The sequence below is a fragment of the Mustela nivalis genome (genome assembly GCF_964662115.1).
Source record: "Mustela nivalis genome assembly, chromosome: 13".
Taxonomy (NCBI): domain Eukaryota; kingdom Metazoa; phylum Chordata; class Mammalia; order Carnivora; family Mustelidae; genus Mustela; species Mustela nivalis.
The window spans coordinates 70383503-70408760 of record NC_139032.1 but is presented as its reverse complement, the minus strand read 5'-3'; the positions used below and the strand labels follow the sequence as shown (position 1 = coordinate 70408760).

At 42.2% G+C, this 25258-nt stretch overlaps 1 protein-coding gene across 4 annotated transcripts in view; it reads left to right on the top strand.

Annotated features, from left to right (window-relative positions):
• Positions 1 to 25258, top strand: part of ELP1 (elongator acetyltransferase complex subunit 1) — a 59345-nt gene that overhangs the window by 12288 nt on the left and 21799 nt on the right. For all 4 annotated transcript variants that reach the window (XM_082696851.1, XM_082696853.1, XM_082696854.1 and 1 more), the window contains exons 7-28: positions 564 to 660; positions 1152 to 1242; positions 2276 to 2399; positions 3318 to 3411; positions 5915 to 6145; positions 7177 to 7347; positions 8209 to 8308; positions 10161 to 10343; positions 12046 to 12152; positions 12462 to 12565; positions 13279 to 13332; positions 13417 to 13522; positions 14860 to 14975; positions 15560 to 15633; positions 16357 to 16435; positions 16533 to 16612; positions 18433 to 18570; positions 18674 to 18759; positions 19050 to 19198; positions 21263 to 21386; positions 22287 to 22384; positions 23849 to 24050. In XM_082696851.1, the coding sequence (XP_082552977.1) occupies positions 564 to 660; positions 1152 to 1242; positions 2276 to 2399; positions 3318 to 3411; positions 5915 to 6145; positions 7177 to 7347; positions 8209 to 8308; positions 10161 to 10343; positions 12046 to 12152; positions 12462 to 12565; positions 13279 to 13332; positions 13417 to 13522; positions 14860 to 14975; positions 15560 to 15633; positions 16357 to 16435; positions 16533 to 16612; positions 18433 to 18570; positions 18674 to 18759; positions 19050 to 19198; positions 21263 to 21386; positions 22287 to 22384; positions 23849 to 24050 (2608 nt within the window). The remainder of the gene's footprint in view (positions 1 to 563; positions 661 to 1151; positions 1243 to 2275; positions 2400 to 3317; positions 3412 to 5914; positions 6146 to 7176; positions 7348 to 8208; positions 8309 to 10160; positions 10344 to 12045; positions 12153 to 12461; positions 12566 to 13278; positions 13333 to 13416; positions 13523 to 14859; positions 14976 to 15559; positions 15634 to 16356; positions 16436 to 16532; positions 16613 to 18432; positions 18571 to 18673; positions 18760 to 19049; positions 19199 to 21262; positions 21387 to 22286; positions 22385 to 23848; positions 24051 to 25258) is intronic.

Below are 25258 nucleotides of genomic sequence, written 5' to 3'. Positions count from 1 at the left end.
TGGGGAATTTCTCTCTTCACGGCCTTTAGGATTGAGATGCAGGATTGAGACCATTCTTCTTTCCATACTGTGGAACATAGAGTTCTTCTGTGTTTTCGCCCATTGCTACTGGTTTTACTGCCTCAGGTTTTCCCTGCCTGCCTTCCTCTCATCTTCTTAACTCGTCTCTGTACTATTGTGAAGCTTACACAGTCATCAAAGAACCAGAAGTCTACCCTCTTAGATTTAGATAAATGAAACATTTTATTTCCTTATCCTAGATACCTGGCAGATTCCTGAGCTCATTTTATTTAATATCCAGATGTGCAGCTCTTTTCCTATGTTGCTGTGCTTGGAGGCTACTTTTTTTTTTAATGCCTAAAGACAGATTTTGTTTTATTCTCTTTTCTTGATGATTTCTGGGCCTAAGAGACCTTCTAGAAGGCTTCTTGAGGATTCTGTGAAGTTGGTTTTCTAGATAGCTGAAACCTCATGTAAAAGATGTAACTTTAATAGGCTGGGGCTTGTTTGATTCTGGGCCATTTAAGTCCTCCAGTAACATTTGTGCTCCTTCACCTCTTTAGTACGAGTCGGCTTTGCCCTGGGATGACCATAGACCACAAGTGACGTGGCGTGGTGACGGCCAGTTTTTTGCTGTGAGTGTTGTTTGCCCAGAGACAGGTATGGAAATAAATTGCAGTTAAAGAAAAAAAAAATTAATGAAGTTCAAGGAGGATTTTTCCTTTCACTTTCTTTCTTTTTTTCTTTAAAGATTTTATTTATTTATTTGACAGAGATTATAAGTAGGCAGGTGTTGGGGTGATGAAGCAGGCTCCCCGCTGAGCAGGGAGCCCCACGGGAGCTTGATCCCAGGACCTTGGGAGTGCGACCCAAGCCAAAGGCAGAGGCCCCAACCCACTGAGACACCCAGGCGCCCCTCTTCCTTTTGCTTTCTAAAATTATACATACAAGGTGCTGCTTCAGATATTAAATGCATTTAGAGCTAAGAACTAGAGGAATTCTTTGAAGTCATCTGGTCCAGCCTCCTACCTGTTGGGTATAAATTCTTAACCAGATTAATCTACTTGGTGGTTTTCATTAATGAGATGTTTGAATAGTTCTGACTTGACAAAATTCTAAGTTTGTTTATTTTGACCCTGCCTGCTGCCCAGGAGCTCGGAAGGTCAGAGTTTGGAACCGAGAATTTGCTTTGCAGTCGACCAGTGAGCCTGTGGCAGGACTGGGACCAGCTCTGGCTTGGAAGTGAGTTGGAGAAGAAACTTTGTTAACTTCTTCCTCTGAGAGGATCTTGGAACTACTGGTAGGGATAGTGGTACCTGTTGAGTACAGGTGTTAAAGTAACTCAGAAGGATATTAACTTCTCATTTGTCCATAAGCCCATATCTTTTTTGTTTTCATTTTTCTTCATTTTGAATTCAATTTGCGTAATGGATTCAGAGCTTCTTCACAGATGTCATTCCAAGGCCCGCACGTTTGACAACTTATAGGGCAGGCCTGTATGAAGCCACTGTGTATCGCAGAGAGTGGTGCTTAGAAGGGAAGTCATAGTCTACAAAGCTCTATGGGGCAGTGGAGCTCTGGTGAAAACTGGGAAAAGGGGTCTCTTCTCTGCACAGCCCACAAGCTCTTTCACTGGAGGGTTCTGCTTGCCGAGGAAAATGCAGGCTGGATTCAGGCTCAGTTTACCTCCTGTCTGGTCTCTGCAGCTGCCCTGAGTAAAGTCCGAAGAAATGTTTCCTTTTCAGTAGCATCTGTTACATGCCAAACCCCTAGGTCTCTGGGTTTTAGATGTCATGTTTCCTACCAGTGTTTGAATGACGACTGAATGATGGAGCAAAGAGAGGGATTTAAATTAAAACCGTAGAGACAAATATGAACAAGATGAGGTGATTGGGATATTTTAAGTCGATTGAGAATTCTTACGAAGCACCTGAGCCTGGAATAGTCGCTGAAGTCATAGGCTTGAAGGAGAGCTACATTATGTTTTTATAAGACATTATATTTGGAGTAGTTTTAGAAATTTATTGTTTTCCTTTTTAGAAGTCACACTGGTGCAGTCTAAATTTGTAAGTCTTTGTGGGTAAATGGAACCTTTGTGCAGATTCGGAAGAGGCATCTCCTCTGGGCAGACTGAAGTGCTTGGCAAGAGACGTGAAGTTTAAACCTTCCTTGGGTCGAAATTTTTTGTTGGAAAAATCATTTCTCTGACTTTCCTCTTGCTCTTAGCCCACGGGCTGTGCTTTCAGATGTCCTAACGCTCGGGGTTTGCTTTAAGGCCCTCAGGTAGTTTGATTGCATCTACCCAAGAGAAACCCAATCAGCAGGATATTGTGTTCTTTGAGAAAAATGGCCTTCTTCATGGACATTTTACGCTTCCTTTCCTCAAAGATGAGGTTAAGGTAAGTGCCTGAGTTGTTTCAAATTGAGAGGACTTCCCACAGCTATAGAGGCTTTTATCTGAATGGATGTGTAAAGAGAAGCTCCAGAGTAGACAGCGATAAAAATAGTGGTTTCTTATAATTGAATCTTTTTTGAAAGAGAGTTTTTTTTTTAAGGACCTTTGACAAAGAAGAAATGGCATTCTTTTGTACCCTAGGTAAAACACAGATAGAAATAGAAAATCTCATATTTGAACAAAAGCATGGTGCTTCCAGTGGTAGGTATTTTTCATTAATAACATTTAAACCTTAAATGACTTGTGTCCCATTAGGGTCACAGAAACACCAAATGGTGAGCTTTAATTATATAAACATAAATATCTAAAATTATGTTGCAAGTAAATTAAAAATTGAAGTTAAAGTTGAGAGAAGAATTTAATGAACGCCCATGTCCTTTGTACTCACTTTCAAAAGATGCCAACGTTTTGTAGCATTTTCACGCAGTCACTGCTTTCTAACCTAAACGCACACATTTTTATTTCCTGGGGTTTTAATTTTAGAAATTGTATCTTTAATATTCATTTCTAGCAGGTAGGTCCATTATCACACCTTACAAGATTAGTAATAATTCTTTACTATTAATTCCTAGTTCATGTTCAGATTTCTAAAAATGTCTAAAAATGCCAACTTGCTGTCTAAAAATGTCAACTTGCATTTGGCTAAGTCTTAAATTTTTAAGAATAATGCATTTTTTTAACATCTCCTACACATAATGACATATTACCTAGATTTGCTTTATTAAATTCATAATTTATAGTCTGGCATCAGCTCAAGTAGTAGGATTATTTGGCTTGTGAGAGCAGGGAATTCAGCTCTGATAAGGATTTTGAAATATATACATAGTTAAAAGCCAGCGACACGTCTTTTTTTTCCTACTAGGTAAATGGCCTGCTCTGGAATGCAGATTCCACTGTGCTTGCAGTTTGGCTGGAAGACCTTCAGAGGGAAGAAAAGTGCACGCTACAAACCTATGGTGAGACAGTGCTAGTATCTGAGCCTTGCACTGCATAAAATGTGGTTGAAAGTAGTAGGCTGTGGAGTTGCTTTTCTCCCTTGCCCTTTGTCCTGTAGTAGAATCAGAGGTAACTGAGGGGATAGATAGGTGGAAATGAGGGAGTCGTTTAGTTTTGATTATTTATCGATCTTAGTCACGTATCAGTCAGGATTCTCTAGACAAATAGACTCAGGGCAGGCTGGCAGGTTGGAAATTCAGTGAAGAGTTGATGTTGCCGTCTTGAGTCTTAAGTCTGTAAGGACTGACATATGGTCTGGAGCTCAGGCAGGTTCTGTGATACAGTCTTAAGGAATTCCTTTTCTGGGAAACCTCAGTTTTTGCCCTTAAGACCATAAACTTTCTATGAGACCCACGTTCTGAGGGATACTCTTTTGTGTTTAAAGTTGATTGTGAAAGGTAATCACATCTACCAAATAACCTTCCAGCACTATCTTGACTAGTGTTTGTTTAAATAGCTGGGCATCATAGCCTAGCCAAGTCGACAAATGAAACCAACTGTCACAAGCCATCAGTGCTTCCTCTGCATGGATGGTGTTGCTGCAGGAAGGTGAAGTGCTGGAAAAGCTGTAGCAGTGAAAGAGAAATGGCATTAGCTACAAGAAAGAACCGTCTCTCTACCTTTTTATTGTAGATCATATTGTAGATAAGTATTTTTCAGTGTCTGTGTAGTATATGAAAGTATCAGAAAGTAAGGATGAGAAGAAACAAGTTTCTCCATAATTCTATTGCTCAGTAATGAGCACTATTAAAATTTTCTTGTTTTCCAGATTTTATGTGTATGAAACAATATAGCTCTGATCTCAGTTATGTATATGATACATGTAGATTTATAATGTCACAAACGTTTCCATTTCAAGTACCCATGGGCATCACTTTAAATTGCTGTAATACTCATTTGTGCCACATTTTATTAAATCTCATGCTGTTAGGCACTTGAATTTTTGTAATTTTTCCTGTCAACAGCAACACACTGAATATTTTTGTTCATAAATCTTTTTAGTTGCTTATTCTTTAAGTGGCTTTCAAACTTTTTAGTCATTAGAACTGAGATGTTGTCTAGAAGTGATTTGTTTATTCATTCATGGCACAGCCCTTCTCAATGCTGGCTGTACCTTTAGGAAGAAAATGCCATCCAGGCCTCATCTCAGAGTTGGATTCAGTGTGTTAGAATGGGGACTATTCGTCAATGCTTAATTAAAAAAATAAAAAAGCTCCCAAGTTAGTGATAACATGCAGCCAGAGTTGCGGACCACTGATTAGGCCGGGTGGCAGGGGCTGGCAGTGTGGTATGTTCGGGATAAAAGTGTGGCATAGGAACAGCCCCTTTGTCCTCACAGAACAGGAGTATATGGTCTAACAGCAACTTACAGCTTGGTAGAAGTGTTTAAAGATTGCTTTCGACATGATTAGGTCTTTTCCCCCCAGCTTTATTGAGCCCCAGTACTGTGTAAGCTTAAGATGCACACTGGGACGATGTGATACATGTATATGTTGTGACGTGTTTACCACAGTGAAGTTGGTTAACATCCTTCACTTCACGTAATTCCCAGTTTGGTTAACATGGTGAGAATATTTAAGACGTAGTCTCACAGCAGCTTTCAGGTGTACCGTACAGGCTGTTACCTGTAGTCAGCGTGCTGTTCATCAGCATCCCGGAACTTGAACTCAAGAGTTTGTGCTCTTTGACCAGTATCTCTCCCATCTCCTCCCTACCCCAGCATTAGGTCTTACTCTTTGAAAAGATGTTGGAAGGGACGGCTCCTGATAAAGGATAAGTAGTGATTATTCTGAGAGCTGAGTCATGCTTAATAACAGATCACCTGGGGCATAACTGTAGGGAAAGCACCTGGGGGAAAAGAATCAGCCTAATACAGCAGAGAGATACTAATCTCGAGCTCTCAGATTGAGTGTTTTAATACTTTTAATCTACTTGCCTGATTTTCTTCTGTATAAATCTGTATGAAAAAACAACTCACGGGGCGCCTGGGTGGCTCAGTGGTTTGGGCTGCTGCCTTCGGCTCGGGTCATGATCTCAGGGTCCTGGGATCGAGCCCTGCATCGGGCTCCCTGCTCCGCAGGAAGCCTGCTTCCCTCTCTCTCTCTCTCTATCTCTGCCTGCCTCTCTGCCTACTTGTGATCTCTGTCTGTCAAATAAATAAATAAAATCTTTAAAAAAAAAAAAAAACAACTCACTAAAGCACTGTCATCCTAGTAACTTTCTGTCCTCGTGATCCTAAAGTTTGAAAGTAGAGATAACCTGAACATATGTGCTTCTGGCCTTCGTTCATCCCCATGGAAAACTACTTCTTGACTATTATTGTTGACAGTATTATTTGGATGAAGATGCTGAGCAGGAGGGGTCATTTGAAAAAGAAACAATATCCCCCATCCCCTGTCCGGGAGGTGATGGGAAGTCTGGTTGTCTGACATCTGATGGCCGTCCTTGTGTTTCCCGTTGCAGTGCAGCTCTGGACTGTGGGGAACTATCACTGGTATCTCAAGCAGAGTCTGCCCTTCAGCACCTGCGGGAAGAGCAAGCTCGTGTCTCTGATGTGGGACCCGGTGACCCCGTCCCGGCTGCACATTCTGTGTCAGGGCTGGCGTTACCTCTGCTACGACTGGCACTGGACAACTGACCGGAGCTTGGGAGACAATTCTAGTGACATGGCAAACGTAGCTGTCATTGATGGAAGTAAGGAGCTGGGAAGTATGTCCATGAGCCTGTGCCTGCAGATGTGGTGGTTTGATTAAAATTGGGGAATTTTGATGTGTGTGGTGCTTTGGTGGTTTGGTTTATTTTTACTTCGTGTTTTGTTTTGATTGAATAGGGATGCCCTTAGAGGGGGCATGTACTCTTCTGAGAACCATAGTCCTTCGTCACCCCTGCTGCTGCCCACCCCCATTACATCTGTAGTCTTCATGAATTTACTTGTCTGCTCTTTGAAGACATTGAAAATTTGACCCCAGGTGTGGAGAAAGACAGCAGTGGTCCTGTGACATTGGGCGTGCTGGCCTTACCTTTGTGCCCTGACACAGATTTACATTGACCCTTGCACCCCCCGATTTGGGTTGCTTTTTGACATAATACTTATTAATTATATAATCTGTACAGTATGTTCAAGTCACAGACAACTGTCTAGTGTGAGGATTTTGTTTGATGAGGGGGAGGAAATTGGGGCAATTTCACCTAAAAAGACAGTTTACTTACTGCTGCTAACATAAAGAAAAACTTTGTTTCTAAGATTGTAATGTGCCTGGGTGTGCTAATTTTGTTCTGTGTTCTGTGTAGTAGTCCTAATATAGATTTTATAATTCTGTGTTTTGTCCAGAGGGTTTAATCAGATATGTCTTATTACTAAAAACATACATAGGGAGTCGTTTAACGATTTTCAAGAGAATCGTACCCTTGGTTCAGTCTGGCTTGGTTTCTGGCCTCAGTTTCAAGCTGGAACCCTGGCCTTCTTCCCCTTTTTCATAAGAGTTGGACTCCAACTCCAGAGGAGTCCAACTGGACTGGAGGTGACAGAGTCAGATACAGAGCCCTGATACATAATTTTCCCTGTATATTGTGTTTAAGCTTATTTATATTAAAAAAAAAAAAAAGCAAAGATTTTTAGGAATTGCTGTATGTTTTCTACCCCCATTCTTAGTGGTACTGTGCTGTCACATGCTCCATTTTACAAATTAAACATCCATGTATCTAATCTCTCCTCTCATACACAGACAGGGTATTGGTGACAGTCTTCCGACAGAGTGTGGTTCCACCTCCCATGTGCACCTACCAACTGCTGCTCCCACACCCTGTGAATCAGGTCGTGTTCTCTGCACACCCCCAGAAGAGTAACGACCTTGCAATCCTAGACGCCAGTAACCAGATTTCTGTTTATAAATGTGGTATGTTCAAAAATTGTTACTAAGACGTTCTGAGCCAAGTCCCTCTTGCACAAAATCAAATTACAGTGTGGTGTTGCCTTAGCTCCAGTGTTTCTAAAAACTTTGACGTTTGTAATTAATATCATTATTATGATAATATATATGGAGGTATATAATTGATTGATATATAATTGATCTTGATATATAATTGATATATAATTGACTTGTGGGAATTTTGGTGGGTGGGGGAGGCTAACCCCACTCTGGTTTATAAGAGCACTTCCTTTTGTTTGTTGAACTTAAAGAGTCAATGATTTAAGAATAACATTCACCCTGGAAGTAGCATAGTATCTTATGTGTCTTTAACATGGTTTACGGTTCTCATTGCCTTTGCACATATTTCTAGTTGATCTCACAGCCTTCCTAGGAGCAGCATCAGAGCTGGTGTTTTTCTGTTACATAGAGGAGGGAAGAGAATGCTAGGGTGTTTGCACTTTGCTCGAACAAGAACGGACAAGGATCTCGGCTTACGTGTTGTAGCTTTTAATCCAGTTGTCCTTCCACCATCCCATTTCTGTCAGTTGCTAGTTGCTTTCCTGATGTCCAGGAGAAGTGGAAAGGTGTTTTTATTTTGAGTTCTATGATTATGTTGTAAATTATACTGGCACATGATACTGACAGCCTTGTTTTCAAATGGTCCTGAATTTTCAGTCTGAAAGGCAGACAGAGATTTAAGAAAGAGGTTGTGATGTGGTTGTTTCTTATCTCTCTATATCTAAAGTGGATTACCTTCTAGAACCCATTAAATGCAGAATTCAATACTTTTAGCATCAGGGAAAATGTGTGTAGTTTACTGTGATAGTAACTGTTCTTGTGTTTTAGGTGATAGTCCAAGTGTGGATTCTACAGTGAAGCTGGGAGCTGTGGGTGGAAATGGATTTAAAGTTTCTCTTAGAACACCTCATCTGGAAAAGAGATACAAGTAGGTTGTTTGCAATTAATTTGGACCTCTGGGAGTAGCTGTTACTATTCCAAGGCTGTTGCTGAGTGGAACAAGAAGTAGATACAATGCCTGGGCCCTGGTGTTTGAGTCAGCTGGGGAAGTCAGTTATCTGTAGATGGGGAAGTCAGTTATCTATAGATCTGAATGCCACGTGCTGATGGGTGGCAATGGAGCCAAGATGGTAGCTGGCTTAGAACCCATTTCCTCCAGTAGCCCTTGGTTCTCTGTGTGGGAAAGGCGGAGATGAGGATGGTAACAAGCCGCATTGACTTATGTACATGAGGGGGTCTGCGTTGTTCACGTAAGGTTGACCGAATGCGGTCTTTGTCCCATCCCACAACTCCAGAACTTTGGGTTGCTGCATGTTGAGTTTCCCAGGTTGGAAATCAGACTGCATTTTCTCATTAAAACAGTATTATAAATGGTTAGGTATAAATGAGTACCTCCGGTGCACTGTAAGTATTGTAAAATGACCCTGAAGCTAATTGTTAATTATAATACAACTTCTGTGAGAATCCAAGACTTAATTCTACTTGATAAGCCTATGTTTGTAATCACTGTAAATAAATTAATTTATTTATAAATTAATAGGGACAATAAACTAACTGAATTTCATAAGTAATATGTTTCTTAAATATATGCAGTATGGGTAATGAATGTGTATAAATTTTCAACCTGTGATTTGGGGGCTGTCTGTATAATGCTTAGTCGTTTTCAAAGAACATTTATGTGGGTTATTTCATTCCACAGAACTGAACCCACTAGAGGACAGACTTAAGGCAAACTAGGAAGTGTAAGGCAATTTAGAATATAATTTGATTTTTAAAAAATTGAGAGGATAGTTCCTGGTCATTTAGGAGATTTCGTGAAGGACATGAATACTTATCTTGATCTTTGAAGAAAAGATGAGTTTAGGACTGGCAGAAAGGCCCTGGGAGCACTGGCCATGATGGAGGGAACCAGAGATGGGAATGCCCCTATGTGGGGAGGAACGCAGTGGAGGGACTGAGACCAGGGAGAGCTGGTTGAGTAGGAAGATCAGGGTAGTGACGCAGCTTCTTTAGTGCATGCTGAGGATTTGTCACTTAGGCTTAAAGGCTGGAGAAGTAGACATTAGGGGTTCCCCTGAGTTGGCAAAAATCTGCTGTCCCCTGAGATATTAATGCTACAGGAGGCAGGTATTAGAGGCCAGAGATCCGTTTCTGAAGCTAATTAGTCATTATGACATGAGATGCTTAAAAATAACCCACTCTGCCGAGACCCACACCATCTGCTGGAGCCTGGTTTGAACGTTGGTAAGTGGCGACAGTGGAAAACCTCTGGGGTTTGTTACGTAAGGCCTGGGGCAAGTGATTTTCTTGGGTAGTCAGTTTCTTGAGGTGTTCTCTTCAAACCTGAAGATCTCAGAACATAGGAAACGAAAATAAATAGAAAAACATTCTGGGGGCACCTGGGTGGCTCAGCAGGTTAAACCCTCTGCCTTCGGCTCAGGTCATGATCCCAGGGTCCTGGGATCGAGCCCCACATTGGGCTCTCTGCTCAGCGGGGAGCCTGCTTCCCTCCTTTCTCTCTGCCTGCTTCTCTGTCTACTTGTGATCTCTGTCTGTCAAATAAATTAAAAAAAAAAAGAAAAACATTCTGGCATTACTGCAGGTTTTGTCTCTCTAAATAATTAGGAATTGACTCTGTACACGGTGGTTCATTCTTCGTTTAGGAAAATCATTTTAGGAAAATCTAAATCTAAAAATCGTTTAGGAAAATCTCAGTGATATTAGAGCTTTATTCATATTATCACTAAGTTCATTTAAATATTCTTCAATATTTAAAACAGAATTCAGTTTGAGAATGGTGAAGATCAAGAAGGAAACCCTCTGAAGCTCAGCCTTCTCACCTGGATTCAAGAAGACGTTTTCCTGGCTGTAAGCCACAGTCCTTCCGGCGTACAGTCTGTCATTCACCATCTGACTGTGGCCCCTTCCGAGATGGATGACGACCACGGACAGCTCAGTATCAGGTATGGCGACACTTCCCTGCATTCCGTGTGCTCCTGCATTCCATGTGCTCCTGCATTCGGTGTGGTTACACTTTTGTCTTTGCTGGGTGGAGGACTCTTTTGACTTCTAGCAAACAAGGTTGAGGGCAACTGCTTCCTTGTTAAACACACTTAGCAAGACGGTTAAGTGTAGTTTTGAGTCATGTCACAATACAAACCTGAAAATGCACCCAGGGGTGCTGGACCACAGGACAGATACCAATAAATGGGTCGAAACATTTATAAGATGTGTTAAAATTTTTAATTCAGCATATACTACACTCCAGCAGGTAACTGTTAGCCCAAGAGAATTAGCCACTGTGGTTACCCTGGTTAGTTACTAAGATCAATGATAAGGTCTGTGTACATGCACTGCAGTGGGTATGGTGACTTCTGAATGCTGCTTTTGGCTTCTCTGTGTTCTCTTGGGCGCTTGACTACATGTACTGCTAGAAAGTCATCTCTCTTTCTCTTTGCTAAAATTTATTGCTCCCTGGCCCTCGGTTTCACACTGCATGTTTGTCACAGGTTTCAGGTAACGAGTGAGGCTGTTTCATGTAACGCAAGCCTCATTGAGCGGTAGGTGGCACGGCCTGGACATCTCCAAGAATCCTTAGGCTTCCCCTGTCAAAACTTCGCTCTTGAAACAAGCTGATATTAATCTTCACACTCATTTGTAATTAAGGGTTTCTTAGTTAGATTTCAGTTTTCCATGAAAACCCTTGCTGCAAAATTTAGGAACGTTTCTTCATTGTGTACATAAAACATATTCTAGTGTATTCGTTAACTCCTATTCTTTGACACATAGTACTTCCTGTTTTTACAAAGCTTTTTGTGAATATCCGGACGGGTACAGAAAATTTTTCTAGCTATATGCAACAACTCCAATAACCAGGAGCTTAATTTAAAATAGCAGATTGGGAGCAGCCGGGGGGGCCTCAGTCATTGGGCGTCTGCCTTCGGTCCTGGGATCGAGCCCCACGTTGGGCTCCCTCCTCTGGGGGAAGCCTGCTTCTCCCTCTCCAATTCCCCATGCTTGTGTTTTCTCTCTCACTGTATCTCTTTCTGTCAAAAGAATAAAGTCTTGAAAAAATAAAAATTTTAAAAATTTAAAAAACAGAGCGGATGGGGTGGAAGGGATGGGTGACACAGGTGATGGGGATTAAGGAGTGCACTTACTGTGATGAACCCTAGCAGATGTCTGGAAGTGTTGAATCGCTCTGTTATACACCTGAAAGTAAGGCAACACTGTTACCTACACTAGAATTAAAATAAAAGCTTAATTAAAAAATAATAAAAGGTAGAGCAATTTATAATAGAAATACCTAAGTTGTACACATTTCTGCTTCTCCAAATTTGAAATTCTTTATCATCAGCCAAAATTTTTTAAAAAAAGCAGGAATCAGAGTGTGAACAGACCACTTTTCTCAAAAGTAGTAGTATCCCACCGATTTGGCCTTCTGCTGGCAGTATCTGTCTATCAATGTGTATATGCGTGCATTTGTGTGTATGTATTATATCTATCTTGTATTGAAATAGGCAGTGCAGGCCAAAGGGAAATTGTTTCTTTCTTTTCCTGTTTCTGCAAAATCGGTGGGATACTACTACTTTTGAGAAAAGTGGTCTGTTCACACTCTGATTCCTGCTTTTTTTAAAAAATTTTTTATTTTTTTGCTTTCATCAGTTCATCTGTGACAGTGGATGGAATCATCATCAGTCTGTGTTGCAATTCCAAGACCAAGTCAGTAGCATTGCAGCTGGCTGGTGGCCAGATACTTAAGTACTTTTGGGGTGAGTATCAGAATGTTAGGAAAGCGTGTTTATGATTTACATAAATGTTTAATTCTTGAGAATGTTTACTTGTGAGTTTCTTATCAGGGCTACGTTGATGGTTAGGTCTTTTAACTGTCCTGGAAAACCCTAAGCTGTAGTGTAGAATTGGAGGTGTATTCTGTAATGGACCAGAGTGTTCTAATGAGTTTCCAAAATATATTTGGAAAGTGATCCAAATTGCATGTTAAGTGTTTCAGCAAGTATTGATGTAACAGTTTCATAGTGAGCATACCCGCTTTGTGTAAACTTCATCTGCCAATCCTGCAGAGTCACCCTCTCTGGCTGTGGAGCCATGGAAGAACCCCGGTGGATTTCCTGTTCAGTTTCCTTATCCATGCACACAGACTGAATTGGCCATGATTGGAGGAGAGGCAAGTGAACACAGGGCAGAAAACGACCACTTAGAGCAGTGGTCCAGGGACTGCCGGCATTATAAAAGAATATGGGCTTTGGAGGTAGATCTGGGGCTCCTAAGGGAGCACTGTTGCCTCTAAGGGCAACAGTGGGAAATTTCTGAACCTCAGCTTTTTCATCTATGAAATGGAATTAAGAGATTGTCTGACATGTATGTAGTGGCCAGTTGATTCCTTTCCTAAAAGGAATAACTTATAAGAGATAGGAGAATGTGATTGGCAGACTTTTAGCCCCCTTGTACAGATCATCAGAGTTAGTGTTATTTACCATTTGGGGACAGCAGAAATGTAATATCAAAAATAGTATTCAGGAGTTTGCCATTCATCAGATGTTGGAATGTCTATAATTGTGGTGGGTGGTAGGATACAGCAGTTGTAGAACAAAACAGCTGACTAATCCCTACTCTTCTGGAATTTGTAATCTATCAGTGTAGATATGATGATGCCCTCTGATAGGAGAATGAAGGAAAGGAACAGGGTCTGGTAGAGGAGGGTTGAGGGGTTTGGTGGCTGCTGAGAAGATGGTAGCCATGAGGATGGGTGTCTTTTTTATTCAGTCTTGACATGGACTTAGATATGAAACCACAGGGCAATAGAATTAAGGGATAGAAAAATTAGGTTTAACTAGTTTGGTTAGAGTTGTTTGTAATTTCGGTTTTATTTCTTTGCAGGAATGTGTCCTTGGTCTGAGTGATAGGTGTCGCTTTTTCATCAATGACACAGAGGTAACAAGGCTTGGTTTGATGTAGGATCCTTTTCAGTATTGACTCCAAGTAACAAAGCTAACTTTTCCCTTTGCCTTCTTGTAGGTTGCTTCAAATATCACATCATTTGCAGTGTATGGTGAATTCTTGTTGTTGACAACACATTCCCATACCTGCCAGTGTTTTTGCTTGAGAGATGCTTCAGTTACCGGTAAGTGTTCAGTGTGTATAGTAGAAAATAGTCCCTCTTCTGTTATCTTTTGTGCTTTGAAATCTTGATGACTTTAAAGTTCATCACTTACTTTGGCTTTTTATCATAGAGTTCTAGACTGTGAGAAAACCTTTAGGGACACCTGGATGGCTCAGTTAAGTGTCAGCCTTCAGCTCAGGTCATGATCCCGGGGTCCTCCGATGGAGACCCGCATCCAGTTCCCAGCTCAGGGGAGCCTGCTTCTCCCTCTCCTGCTCCCCCTGCTAGTGTTCTTTCTCTGTCACACAAGTGAATAAAATCTTCTAAAAAAAGACAAAGAAAGAAAACCTTTAGAATTCATGTACTTAGTTCCTAATCTCAGCACATATCAGTTCAGTATTCTGCATGAGTCAGCAAAGAACTTCCAGAGAAGGAGGTCCTTCCTGAGGCATTCCTGAGGCATTGTGAAATTAAACAAAACTTTTTCAGGATTATATAACTAATGCAGTATTTTACCTGGGTTACCATGCAGATACAAACTGGCTCTAACAACTTTGTGATCTTCCTTTGCTCACTGTGACCACCCTCCATTATAGGTCTGAAAGACTCCATCTTGTGGTTTATAGGAAACTGTCCGTTTTACCTTTAATTCCATGTGTCCCCTCCCCACTCTGTGTGTGTGTGTGTGTGTGTGTGTGTGTGTGTGTGTGTGTGTGTGTTTCTTATTCTAGAAAACTCTACTTCCTGTCTGCTTCCAACTTGGAAACTGGGATTCTCTCACTGATGTGATCACAGTGAACTGATAGTACTAAGAACTAGAGAAACTGCATCCTCCCGCTTGCCTGAATCAGTGGAGACGCTACATGTGTGAATATGCATGAGGGCTCTGTGAGAGAGGGCAGGCTCCAGGATTGAGATTGTTTGTCAGAAAGGCTACGGGTCTCAAGGTTGAGTGGGAGAGCAAAGGGGTGTGGTGGTTAATTGCTTTCTTCTATTTTGTTTTTGTGGGCTTGTTTTTTTTGTTTGTTTGTTTGTTTTGAAGTTTTTAGTTTTGTTCTTTCTTTTTTAAAGATTCTCTTTATTTGAAAGAGAGAGAGCACAAGCAAAGGGGAGGGGGAAGAAGGAGGAGGAGAAGCAGACTCCCCACTGAGCAGGTCACCTGTTCCAGGGGTCGATGCTAGGACCCTGGGATCCTGACCTGAGCTGAAAGCAGACCCTTAACCGACTGAACCACCAAGGCATTTCTGCTTTCTCCTATTTTGGACCATATATTTCAAATTTCAAAGTTTCAAATGCAGTTAATGGACAGTGGCTTGTCATGACTGTGATTCTTATGGCTTAGCCAGTACTGTCTTTAGCATTACATGCAGGTCTGAGCAGCAGCCATCTGTCTAAAGGGGAGTCTCTGCGGAAGGTGGAGAGGGGTTCACGTATTGTCACTGTCGTGCCCCAAGACACAAAGCTTATATTACAGGTAAGCTGATTTTTCAGGCTGTTTCTGATCGTCATTAAGCTGTCAGTATGAAACAATTCTTGCGGATTGTATTTTAGGTCCTCTTATCATTTGTAACAATTTATTTATTTATTTAAGAGATTTTATTTATTTATTTATTTATTTGACAGATCACAAGTAGGCAGAGAGGCAGGGAGAGAGAGAGGAGGAAGCAGGCTCCCTGCTGAGCAGAAAGCCCGATGCGGGGCTCGATCCCAGGACGCTGGGATCATGACCTGAGCTGAAAGCAGAGGCTTTAACCCACTGAGCCACCCAGGCGCCCCTGTAACAATTTATTATAAGCCATTCCTTGCTAGATTCTCCATTAGTTTTATACAATGGAGTGCTTATGTAGGCTGTGCCCAGTGAGGCTAGAAGGGAAGCTTCTCTGGGAAGTCAAAATAAATACTGTGCATAACCAGATTCTGCTGAAAGTGTGCTCATGTGCTTACAGGATCGTGGTAGTTCCCTTCATTATGAAGAGTTGAGTTAGGTGAAGTTGTGTATCCTGGGTGTTTAAATTTTTTCTATTTAATTAAAAACATTATTGTTCTGATTTATTTAAGATGCCAAGGGGAAACTTAGAAGTTGTTCATCATCGAGCTCTGGTTTTATCTCAGATTCGGAAATGGCTGGACAAGTAAGAACCATGTATATGACTAGTTTGCTTATTGTTATGACTTATATGTGAAGATAGTAAGTATTCTATTGAAGTTTTTAAAACTTAGAAGCCTGGAAGACTTGTATTATGTATGTCTTTAGTCAGATTCTCAGAGGCTTTTTTTCCTCCTACACTTGATGTGTATGTTACATAATCTGATAAATATTCCTAGTAGAAAGAATCATGAAATGCATCATATAAGATACAGTTTCCTAGCCTGAGGGGATCCATATGGGTTTTAGATGTTCTGTGAATCCAGGGAAATTGCACCAGACTATGTCTGTGTGGATTTATTTGGGCAGAAGGCCTAAGGCTTTTGGCAGATGTACAGAGGAGCCTGTGACCCAAGAATGCCTGAGCCACTGTTGTGAAGGAAATGATCCATTTTCACTTTATTTGGGGGAAACTTTGTATGAGAATGATCTTTAACCTAAGTTCTGTGGTGGATCTTCTGTCGTGTGTATGTGGAGATATAGTGCTCAGACTGCCATGGTGCAAAAGTCCCGTCTGTTAAACGAAGGCAAGCAAATCTGGTAACTGATTTTTCGTTTTTGAGTTGGAAGTAGAAATCCAGTAGTAGTTGTTTGGCATTTGGACTATATTCTAATTACAACTGGTTTATATCATATTAACGGTGTTGGATCTAGGGAGTTTAGTTTTTGTAAAATGACCTTTCTGTCCATTCTCTCTGTCTCTTCAAAGACTTATGTTTAAAGAAGCATTTGAATGTATGAGGAAACTAAGAATTAATCTCAATCTGATTCATGACCACAACCCTAAGGTAACTTTCTAGGTCTGATATTAACTCTAGCTTACCTAAGACGATCCTGTGTGATTGGAACTAAAATTTTTTATCCTTTTTTTTTGTTGTTGGGTAGGTGTTTCTTGAAAATGTGGAAACCTTCATAAGACAGATTGACTCTGTAAATCATATTAATTTGTTTTTCACAGAATTGAAGTAAGTATTTTGAATAACTCATGAAACCTATCCATAATTTATCTAGTTTAGGAAATCAAACAGATAGCTAGAGGAGAAAAATTAACTTTGTGTTTGGTATTTTTTTTTATCACTGTACCTCTCAGATGCTACCTGTAATAGATTCTTGCCCTTTTCCCTTCTTTTTAAAATCAGCCTATTTAAAACTAAGACTTGAAAATATGTCATTTAGAATTATAATTGACTGTTTTTTGGTGTACATATAAGACAGTTTGTCTTATGAAGTTGAAATCAGGGCCACCCGTGTGGCTCAGTCACTGAGCATTTGCCTTTGGCTCAGGTCGTGATCCCAGGGTTCTGGGATCAAGCTCTGAATGAGGCTCCCCGCTCGGCAGGAGTCCTGCTTCTCCCTCTCCCACTCGCCGCTGCTTGTGTTCCCTCTCTTTCTGTGTGTCTCTCTGTCAAATAAATACATAAAATCTTTTTTTTTTTTTAAGATTTTATGTATTTATTTGACAGAGAGAGAGAGAGATCACAAGTAGGCAGAGAGGCAGGCAGAGAGAAAGGGGGAAGTAGGCTCCCTGCTTAGCAGAGAGCCCAATGCGGGGCTCTATCCCAAGACCCTGAGACCATGACCTGAGCAGAAGGTAGAGGCCACCCAGGCGCCCCAATAATTAAAATCTTAAAAAGAAAAAAATGAAATCAAATGGTATGTTTCTCTGAGATGACTTTTTTTCCAATTTAAAAAAAAACAACTTTTTTTTAAGATTTTTAAAAAATTTATTTATTTGACAAACAGAGATCCCAAGTAGGCAGTGAGGCAGGCAGAGAGAGAGAGGGGAGGAAGCAGGCTCCCCACTGAACAGAGAGCCCGATGTGGGACTTGATTCCAGGACCCTGGGATCATGACCTAAGCTGAAGGCAGAGGCTTAACCCACTGAGCCACCCAGGTGTCCCTTAAAAAAATTTTTTAAACATAAAAGTTGTCCAGTTAGCATCCTGTACCACCATTTAGACTCTCTAGTTCATATTTTCCTGTATTTGCTTTGTCACAAGGTACCATCTATCCATCCATTATTCATCTTTTTTAATGCAAATTTTAAGTTAATTGTAGCCTTCAGTCTGTTTTATGTCTTAATATTTCACTTCGTAGAACACTGACTAGAGTACATTCTCTGTGGGTCAGTTTCATGTGTGGTAAAATGCATAAATCATAAATGCAGTGTTCAGTGAGTTCTGACCAGTGTGTACTTCCATGTAGATAGATGTCCATGAAGATAGAGAACATTTCCTTCACCTCAGAAAGTTCACCAAACCTCGTGTCAGTCCGTCCTGTCCCCACCCACTAGGCAACCACTGCTGGGAGTTTTTCACTGTAGATCAGTTTTGCCTGTTGAAGAACTTTTAAGTGGAAGCATATAGTATTTACTCTTGTAAATATAGTATTTACTCTTACTCTGTGTAATTTAGGCTGCTCTCTCAGCATAGCACTTTGAGATTCACCCATGTTTTGACTGGTATCACTAGTTCCTTTATGTTTAGCTCTCAGTCGTGTGCCCTGGTGCAGATACGCTACAGTTTGTTTGTTTCCTGGAGGGGGCCGCCTGTCTGTACACAGTTCGGGGCTAATGTGAATAAAACATCTATAACATCACTGTACGAGTCTTGTATAAAAATGTTTCCTTTTTCAGTTTGTTTCTTCATTTTCACCTTATGTGAATTTGATAAACTGTTCGACAAAAGTCATTTTTATTCCCTCCTCGACCTGCCTGGGTAGATGTCCGTCCTTTGGTAGCTGGGACACATGTTCAGGTAGTGACCTCTTAAGAACTTGTTCTCAGGGAAGAAGATGTTACAAAGACCATGTATCCTCCGCCAGTTGCCAGCACTGTCCAGCTGTCCAAGGATCCTGATGGGAAAAAAGTAGACGTTGTCTGTGACGCTCTGAGAGCAGCCATGGAGAGCATAAACCCCCACAAGTATGTACCTCCCACTAGCCGGGGTCTGCTGAGTCACGAGGTGTACTGATGTCTTGACTCCGCCGTTCATCCTCATTCTGGGGTTCTTCACTTCTCACCTCAGGTACTGCCTGTCTATACTCACCTCTCACGTGAAGAAAACAACCCCAGAGCTGGAGATTGTTCTACAGAAGGTCCACGAGCTTCAAGGTAAGAGTCCCGTTCATAGTGTGGCACCAGGCTTCCCGGCTTCTGGGGAGCTCACGGACCATGGTCAGCACCGCATCACACATTTAGTACGGGGCTTGTGGGTTGCCATTTGAAGACCTGTGTCTGTTTTTCACAGCACCTGCCTATAAAAATGTACAGAAGGAGAAGTCCTGTAATATCCAATTCTGTCAAGAAAATCAGTTACTTTGTCTTTTTGGTTATGTTGTTAGAAATGTGGGCTTTTTTCCCCAAATGGCTTTGTTGTGTTTTGTTTTCCTGTATGCTGACAGCCAGCGCTCCACCTGTTCCCGACGCTGTGAGTGCCGAGGAAGCCCTGAAGTATTTGCTGCTTCTGGTAGATGTCAATGACTTATATGATCATTCTCTCGGGACCTACAACTTTGATTTGGTCCTCATGGTAGCTGAGAAGTCACAGAAGGTAGGTGCAGTTACTGCATTAGCCACCTTTCAGTTCTCAGTTCTGTGGTCGTGGCAGAAAGCAGCCCTGCCTCTGGTGGCGCAGGATCTTGCTGACGCGAACACAGCGAGTACAGGCCTGGGGGCAGAGCTGGGGGCTCCCAGGGCACCTGCTTCCAAGCCCCATTCTCTGTCACAGTTCAGGGCTGATCAAAGTGTTTTGAATGCCAGGTGGAACGAGTGAAATAAAGTTACTTGGTTATTTTTAAGATTATGGACATATATGTGAACGAACTTGCCTCTTGTAAAGATGATTTGTGTTCCCATCCGGTTCTTGTTATGTGGCTGGAAAGCGGGAACACAGAGGATAGGAAGGTTTGGGGCCTCTCGTCCCACTGTAGCATGCTGCAGTAAGAGAGTTTGGGTGCCCCTAGTCTGGTCTGGTGTCTTCAGCTTCTGCTTCATCCTGTCATCCCTCTCCTTGATCTTGCCAGAGTGATCTTTCCAAAAGCCAAATGGTGATCCTTCATTCTTTTCCTTCAAATCCTTCATGAGCTCTCCATTGGCCCTAGGATAGAGTTCAGAAGCCATCATATTGCTTACCCCTCTCCCCCAGGATCTGGTCTCTGGGTATCCGTCTGTGCTCTTCTTCTCAGCCTGTAGAGGGGAGACAGTGCTTTTGCCGCCCCTGTCACCGCACACCACACACCGCAGCAGGTAGCATTACTTCCGCTTCCCTTCACCACTCTCCCTCTCCATTCACCAGGCTAATTCTCCTTGTCTCCGTTCTTGCCTCCCTGCCTCCTTGCCACGCAGGGACTGAAGGAGGTGGGCCACATTTGTGCTTCCACTGCACCAGCGCCCACCCCTGTGTATCATTCTAGCTCCGCTAGGTGGTGGGTCTCCTGAGAGTAAGCAAGCTTGGTTATTAGCGAATTCTTACTAAATGTATATTGTTTGGACACTTTGGCCTGTAGTTCTCTATATTAAATGCCTGAGTACTTTATTATTTTTTCTTTTGGGTTTTCTTTTTTTTTCTAGATTGTTCTTAGGTACTTATCCTGTTTGTCCAGTGAAATTGCATTAAGAACAGGGAGCATCTGTTCTTTAGAAAGAAAACGGTTTCTGGAGCATGGCACAGAACTGCAAACAATCAGTGCTGATAAAATCTTGGTTGGCAGGGCCTTAGAGTTTTATCTTTTTTTTTTTTTTTGACAGAGAGATCACAAGTAGACCGAGAGGCAGGAAGAGAGAGGGGGGAATCAGGCTCCCTGCTGAGCAGCGAGCCCGATGCAGGGGTTTGATCCCAGGACCCTGAGATCATGACCTGAGCCGAAGGCAGAGGCTTTAACTACCACTCAGGCGCCCCCTTGGAGTTTTATCTTCAACTCACTACAATTTTACCTTTGTTTTAAAACTTGCTGGAGGGAGGGACACCTGGGTGGCTCAGCGTTTAATTATCTGACTCTTTTTTTTTTGGTAATTATCCGACTCTTGATTCCAGCTCAGGATATGATCTCAGGGTCCTGGGATTGAGCTCTGGGTCAGGATCCGCCCTCAGCACAGAGTCTGCTTGGGTTTCTCTCTCTCCCTCTCGCCTTGCCCCCTGCACATACATGTGCTCACGCACACGTGTGTTCTCTCTCTCTCAAGAATTAGTAAAATCTTTTGGAAAAGACTTGCAGAGGAAGGACATGCAATGTCATGCAAACAGCTTCAAGCACAGTGTCTTGCACTTCTGGAGAAACTTGGATACATTTGTTGAGTATCTTCTAGAATGACCTTGTCTTCCTTGTTAGCCTCTGAAATAAGTGGTTTCGTGAGATTGCACAGATCGTCATCATCATTCTCAATGAAAACAACACCTATACGTTAAAGCATTTTTGCCAAAACTTGTTATATGTTGTTTCATTTTGTATATTTATACAATATGTAATTAATACACTAATATGGTATGTATTTTAAAAATTATATATCTTTGGGTTTATTGATTGTTATAACTTATTTGCATTGTTATAAGTAAATGTATTCATAAGCAATAAAGATCTTCTATTGGTGTTTTTTGTTTTTTTGTTATTTGTTTTAGGATCCCAAAGAATATCTTCCATTTCTTAATACACTTAAGAAAATGGATACGAATTATCAGCGGTTCACCATCGATAAATACCTGAAACGCTATGAAAAAGCCATTGGCCACCTCAGTAAATGTGGTAAGTGTGAGAATTAGTATGTTTATTTTTGCTTCAGGTCATCTTTGGAGCTAGTCAGGGTATAAATTAAAGTGTTAGTTTAGACATAGACTGATTTCAGTTTCCACTCCTAAAAATTTTAGCAGATATGTGCACTTTCTTTTATCAGATGATCTGAAAAGCTGAAGACAAAGCAAATGGCTTTTAATGAACTGGAGGAGCTCCCCAACTAAAACAAAATAGAGCAGATCCTTTTTGGGTTAAGGATGATCACCTCCTAAGTTCATTTCAGTATCTCAGAATGAAAATTGTGTGATAATGTGCTTCTTGCCTTATTTGCCAACACTCGAGGGAAACGTAGCTTGTCTGGAGTGAGTGGCCATGTGCACTGGCTGTTCCCAGAAGGACGCAGGTATATATCACAGCGACAGAATAGGATGAGCATGGTGCCTGTTGTTCCGCCTCACCCCATCCTTGTCTCATGCTGGAGTTTCTGACTTCAGCAGGTGTGGTTCTCTCCAAGAGCTAAGATGGGGATAAGAAATTGCCTGGTTATTATTCAGCTGCTTTGGAGAATCTGCTTGAGCTGGGATGGGCTGGGACTCCAGTGTCTGAATGGTTGATGAGCTCCCCGACTGATTATTGTGAAGGAGGTTGAGCAAATGGAAGGTTGGACAGTCATTTATCAGCGATGGTGTATAAAACATCCTTTTACATGGAACTCTGATCTCAGCCTGTGCTTCTCATACCTCTTGTCTGCTGGGGTGCTTTGCTAAAATTACAATTCCTGGATTCTGACACTCTGACTCTGTGGGTATTAAAAAGGTCCCTTGTTGATTTCATGTAGGGACCACTGGTAAAAATGAAATCCATTACACTTCCAAGTCTTAAACTTGTGTATGTATGAATCTTTTTCCTCAGGATCCGAGTACTTCCCAGAATGCTTAAACTTAATAAAAGATAAAAACTTGTATAAGGAAGCTCTGAAGTTCTATCCGTCAGACTCTCAACAGTACAAGGTGAGTGGTGCCAAAATGAGGCTCTTCTGACTTTGTGCTGGTTAGGGGTAAGGACCCTGAGTCCGTAATGCTGTTCTTGACCTCACGGTTTATCTTCAGATGAAGTCACCTCGTCCTGAGCTCTTCTCTGGGAGAATGGCCCTGACCTGCTCCTGTTCTGAAGAAAGTGTCCAGGCTGGAAAGCTAGGCGTTGTCCGCCATTCCTCATTATGAATACCATGGCAGCTTCTGCCTGGGGTTCCCTGCTTCCCTCCCACCCCTTGCTCCAGCCCAGCCTTGCTATCAAGTGACTGATCGTCCTGAAGCGTGTAGATCTTTCTCTTGTCGTTTAGGAGAAAGGGATCCAGTTTGGTTATTTGTTTAAACAGACATCTGTGTAGTTTTTTTAATATGCCAGGTATTTGCTTAGTATATTCTGTGATTCTTATGACAACCTGATCAGGTAAACAGATGAGGAAACAACTTGGGAGCTCATGTGTGAAGCCTGGGATGTGGAGCCGAGGCTCTCTGGCCCCGGAGCCTGTGCCGTAACCACGACTCATCACTGCCACCCTCCCCGCCCTCCGCAGTTCTCCGTGTGTGTGTTCTGGCTCCTGCCTGCTTCCTTAGCACCAGCTGCCTCTAATAGGCTTCTCCTTGCCCCTTGCTTTAGCCCCACTTGTCTTTGAACTCTCCGGTGTCCTCTGCCAGAAAACTGTTCCTGGGCAAGATGCCTCACTGAGCTCCAAGATCACCTTCTCAGCTCAGAGGCGGCAGGAAACCAACTGCTGCTGCACTCAGTTGTTTTCCCCACCCGCCCTGGGCTGCTTAAAGGCAGGGGCTTTGTCTTGTATTCCTCTCTGTGGCCCTGCCTGACCTTGAGCCTGGGGACAGAGAATTTAGACAGTGGCGGCCTCTTTGCTCTCATTTTCTCTGTCTCTTCCTCCCTCCCGCGCTCTCCCTTCTCCACTCACACCAGCCTTCTTGTTGTTCTGTTGTGTGTTCCGTACACGTTTCTGCCAGGTGGCCATGGTGCTTTCTGCAGCTCTCGGCCTGGATTACCCCCCTGTGCCCCTTCACATGGCTCTTCTCCTCACAGCCCTCGGAAGTAGCACTCCCAGCGCTCCCTGTCCCTTTATCACTATGCCCCAGGTCATGTTGTGTTTATAAGTGTTGCCAGAAGAGCAGGAACTTGGTGGTGGTTCTTGTTACTGTTTGGGTTTTAACTGTTTGTTTTTATTTTTTGCGTTGCTCTGTGATTCCCAGTGCCCTGAATAGTACTCAGTAATTATTTGTTGTGTGAGTACAGGGCACAGACTCAGTAAGGTTTTGAATGGAAGGCTGATGGAATTCACTGATTAACCACAGGGTATTTCTAAGTAATTCGAGAGACTTTTAAATGTAGTGACTGAGACAGCCTACACTGGAGGTTAAGAAGTGACTGTTGCCTTTCCTCACCAAGCCTCCCTTCTCTTCTCGCTACAGGATATCAGCATTGCTTACGGGCAACACCTGACACAGGAGCGCCTCTATGAGCCGGCAGGGCTTGTGTTTGCCCGCTGCGGTGCTCATGAGAAAGCTCTCGATGCCTTTCTGGCGAGTGGCAGTTGGCAACAAGCTCTCTGCATGGCAGCCCAGCTTAACTTGACCACAGACCAGCTGGCTGGCCTCGGCAGAACTCTGGCAGGTAAACGTGGTTTTTTAGGTTCTGTCAAAGGAGAGCTCTCCCTAAAGTGTTTTTGTTTTTTCCTTTCTTTGGCAATTTTGCAAGTAAATTTAGGATAGCATACCTTGAGATAGTCTCATATTAACTAATAAAAATTAGCTGGATAATTTAGAGTCGTTTAAAGTAAAGGTTACACTGCTACAGTGAGAGTCCCCAAATACAGTGGCATGGTAATGAAAGCTTCTGTCTTTCACATAAGGACTGAGAAGTCCTTCTGTTATGTGGCTCTGTCATCTCAAGCAGATGGTTGTAGCTGGATTTTCTCCATACCCATATTCCAGGCCTTAGGAAGGGGAAGAAGCTAGAGGCTTAGGAGAACACTTGAAGTTAGAAATGACCTTGAAGTTACACTGTTACTTGTCTTCCATCTCATTTGCCCAAACTTACATCATAGTACAGAGTCGCTGTGCAGCCATGTGCCCTGTGAGAAGGTAAACATGAGTTTTGGGATGGGGCCATTCAGGTATAGACAGTAGATAGTTGGGAATCGTAATAGCATTTATGAGAAACGAGGTGAAAGAAAAGGCCAGAGGTATAAGCGTTCTGAAAGCAAAGGCAGTTTACCTGTGTTGTGTTAGGTCGAGGGATTGTCTGAACCAGAGGTGGGCCTGTGTCAGAGTCTGATTCCTTAAGAGGGAGGAGAGCTAAAGGACTGCTTGGGAGAAGAGGTGAATAGGTGCCCTGCCTTCTCAGGTATGCTTGGTATATTCTCCCCTTGCTCTTTAAGAGTTTTAAAAATATTGTTATGGTTTCCCAAAAAATGCAGTCCTGAAAAAAATTCCCAGTTAAACCCTGTGAGATGTATGTACGTGTCCTCCTTAGCCCTTTGCATTCTTCCTTTTTATATGGGTCATAAAAATGTGTGAGGTTATCACTTTTCTTTGTCTGGTATTTTCTGGTTATTAGGTCTGTATGCTCTTCTGTAAGCCCTCTTCATTTCCATGGTGAACTCTTCAGTTTCTGAGAATTCCCTATGTTAGGCCTTTTAGGTATTTATTCTGGCTCCATTGTTACTTCTGCTTTAGCAACTTATGTTCTGGTAGGTTATATCTTCCAGCTCTGTTCTTAGGGCCTATTATCTTGTCATACACTCTCTATCTCTCTTAGCTTGCTGTTTGTCATGCCATATGGTGCACACCCAGTTCTCCCCGGTGCTTAGCAAAAGTGGT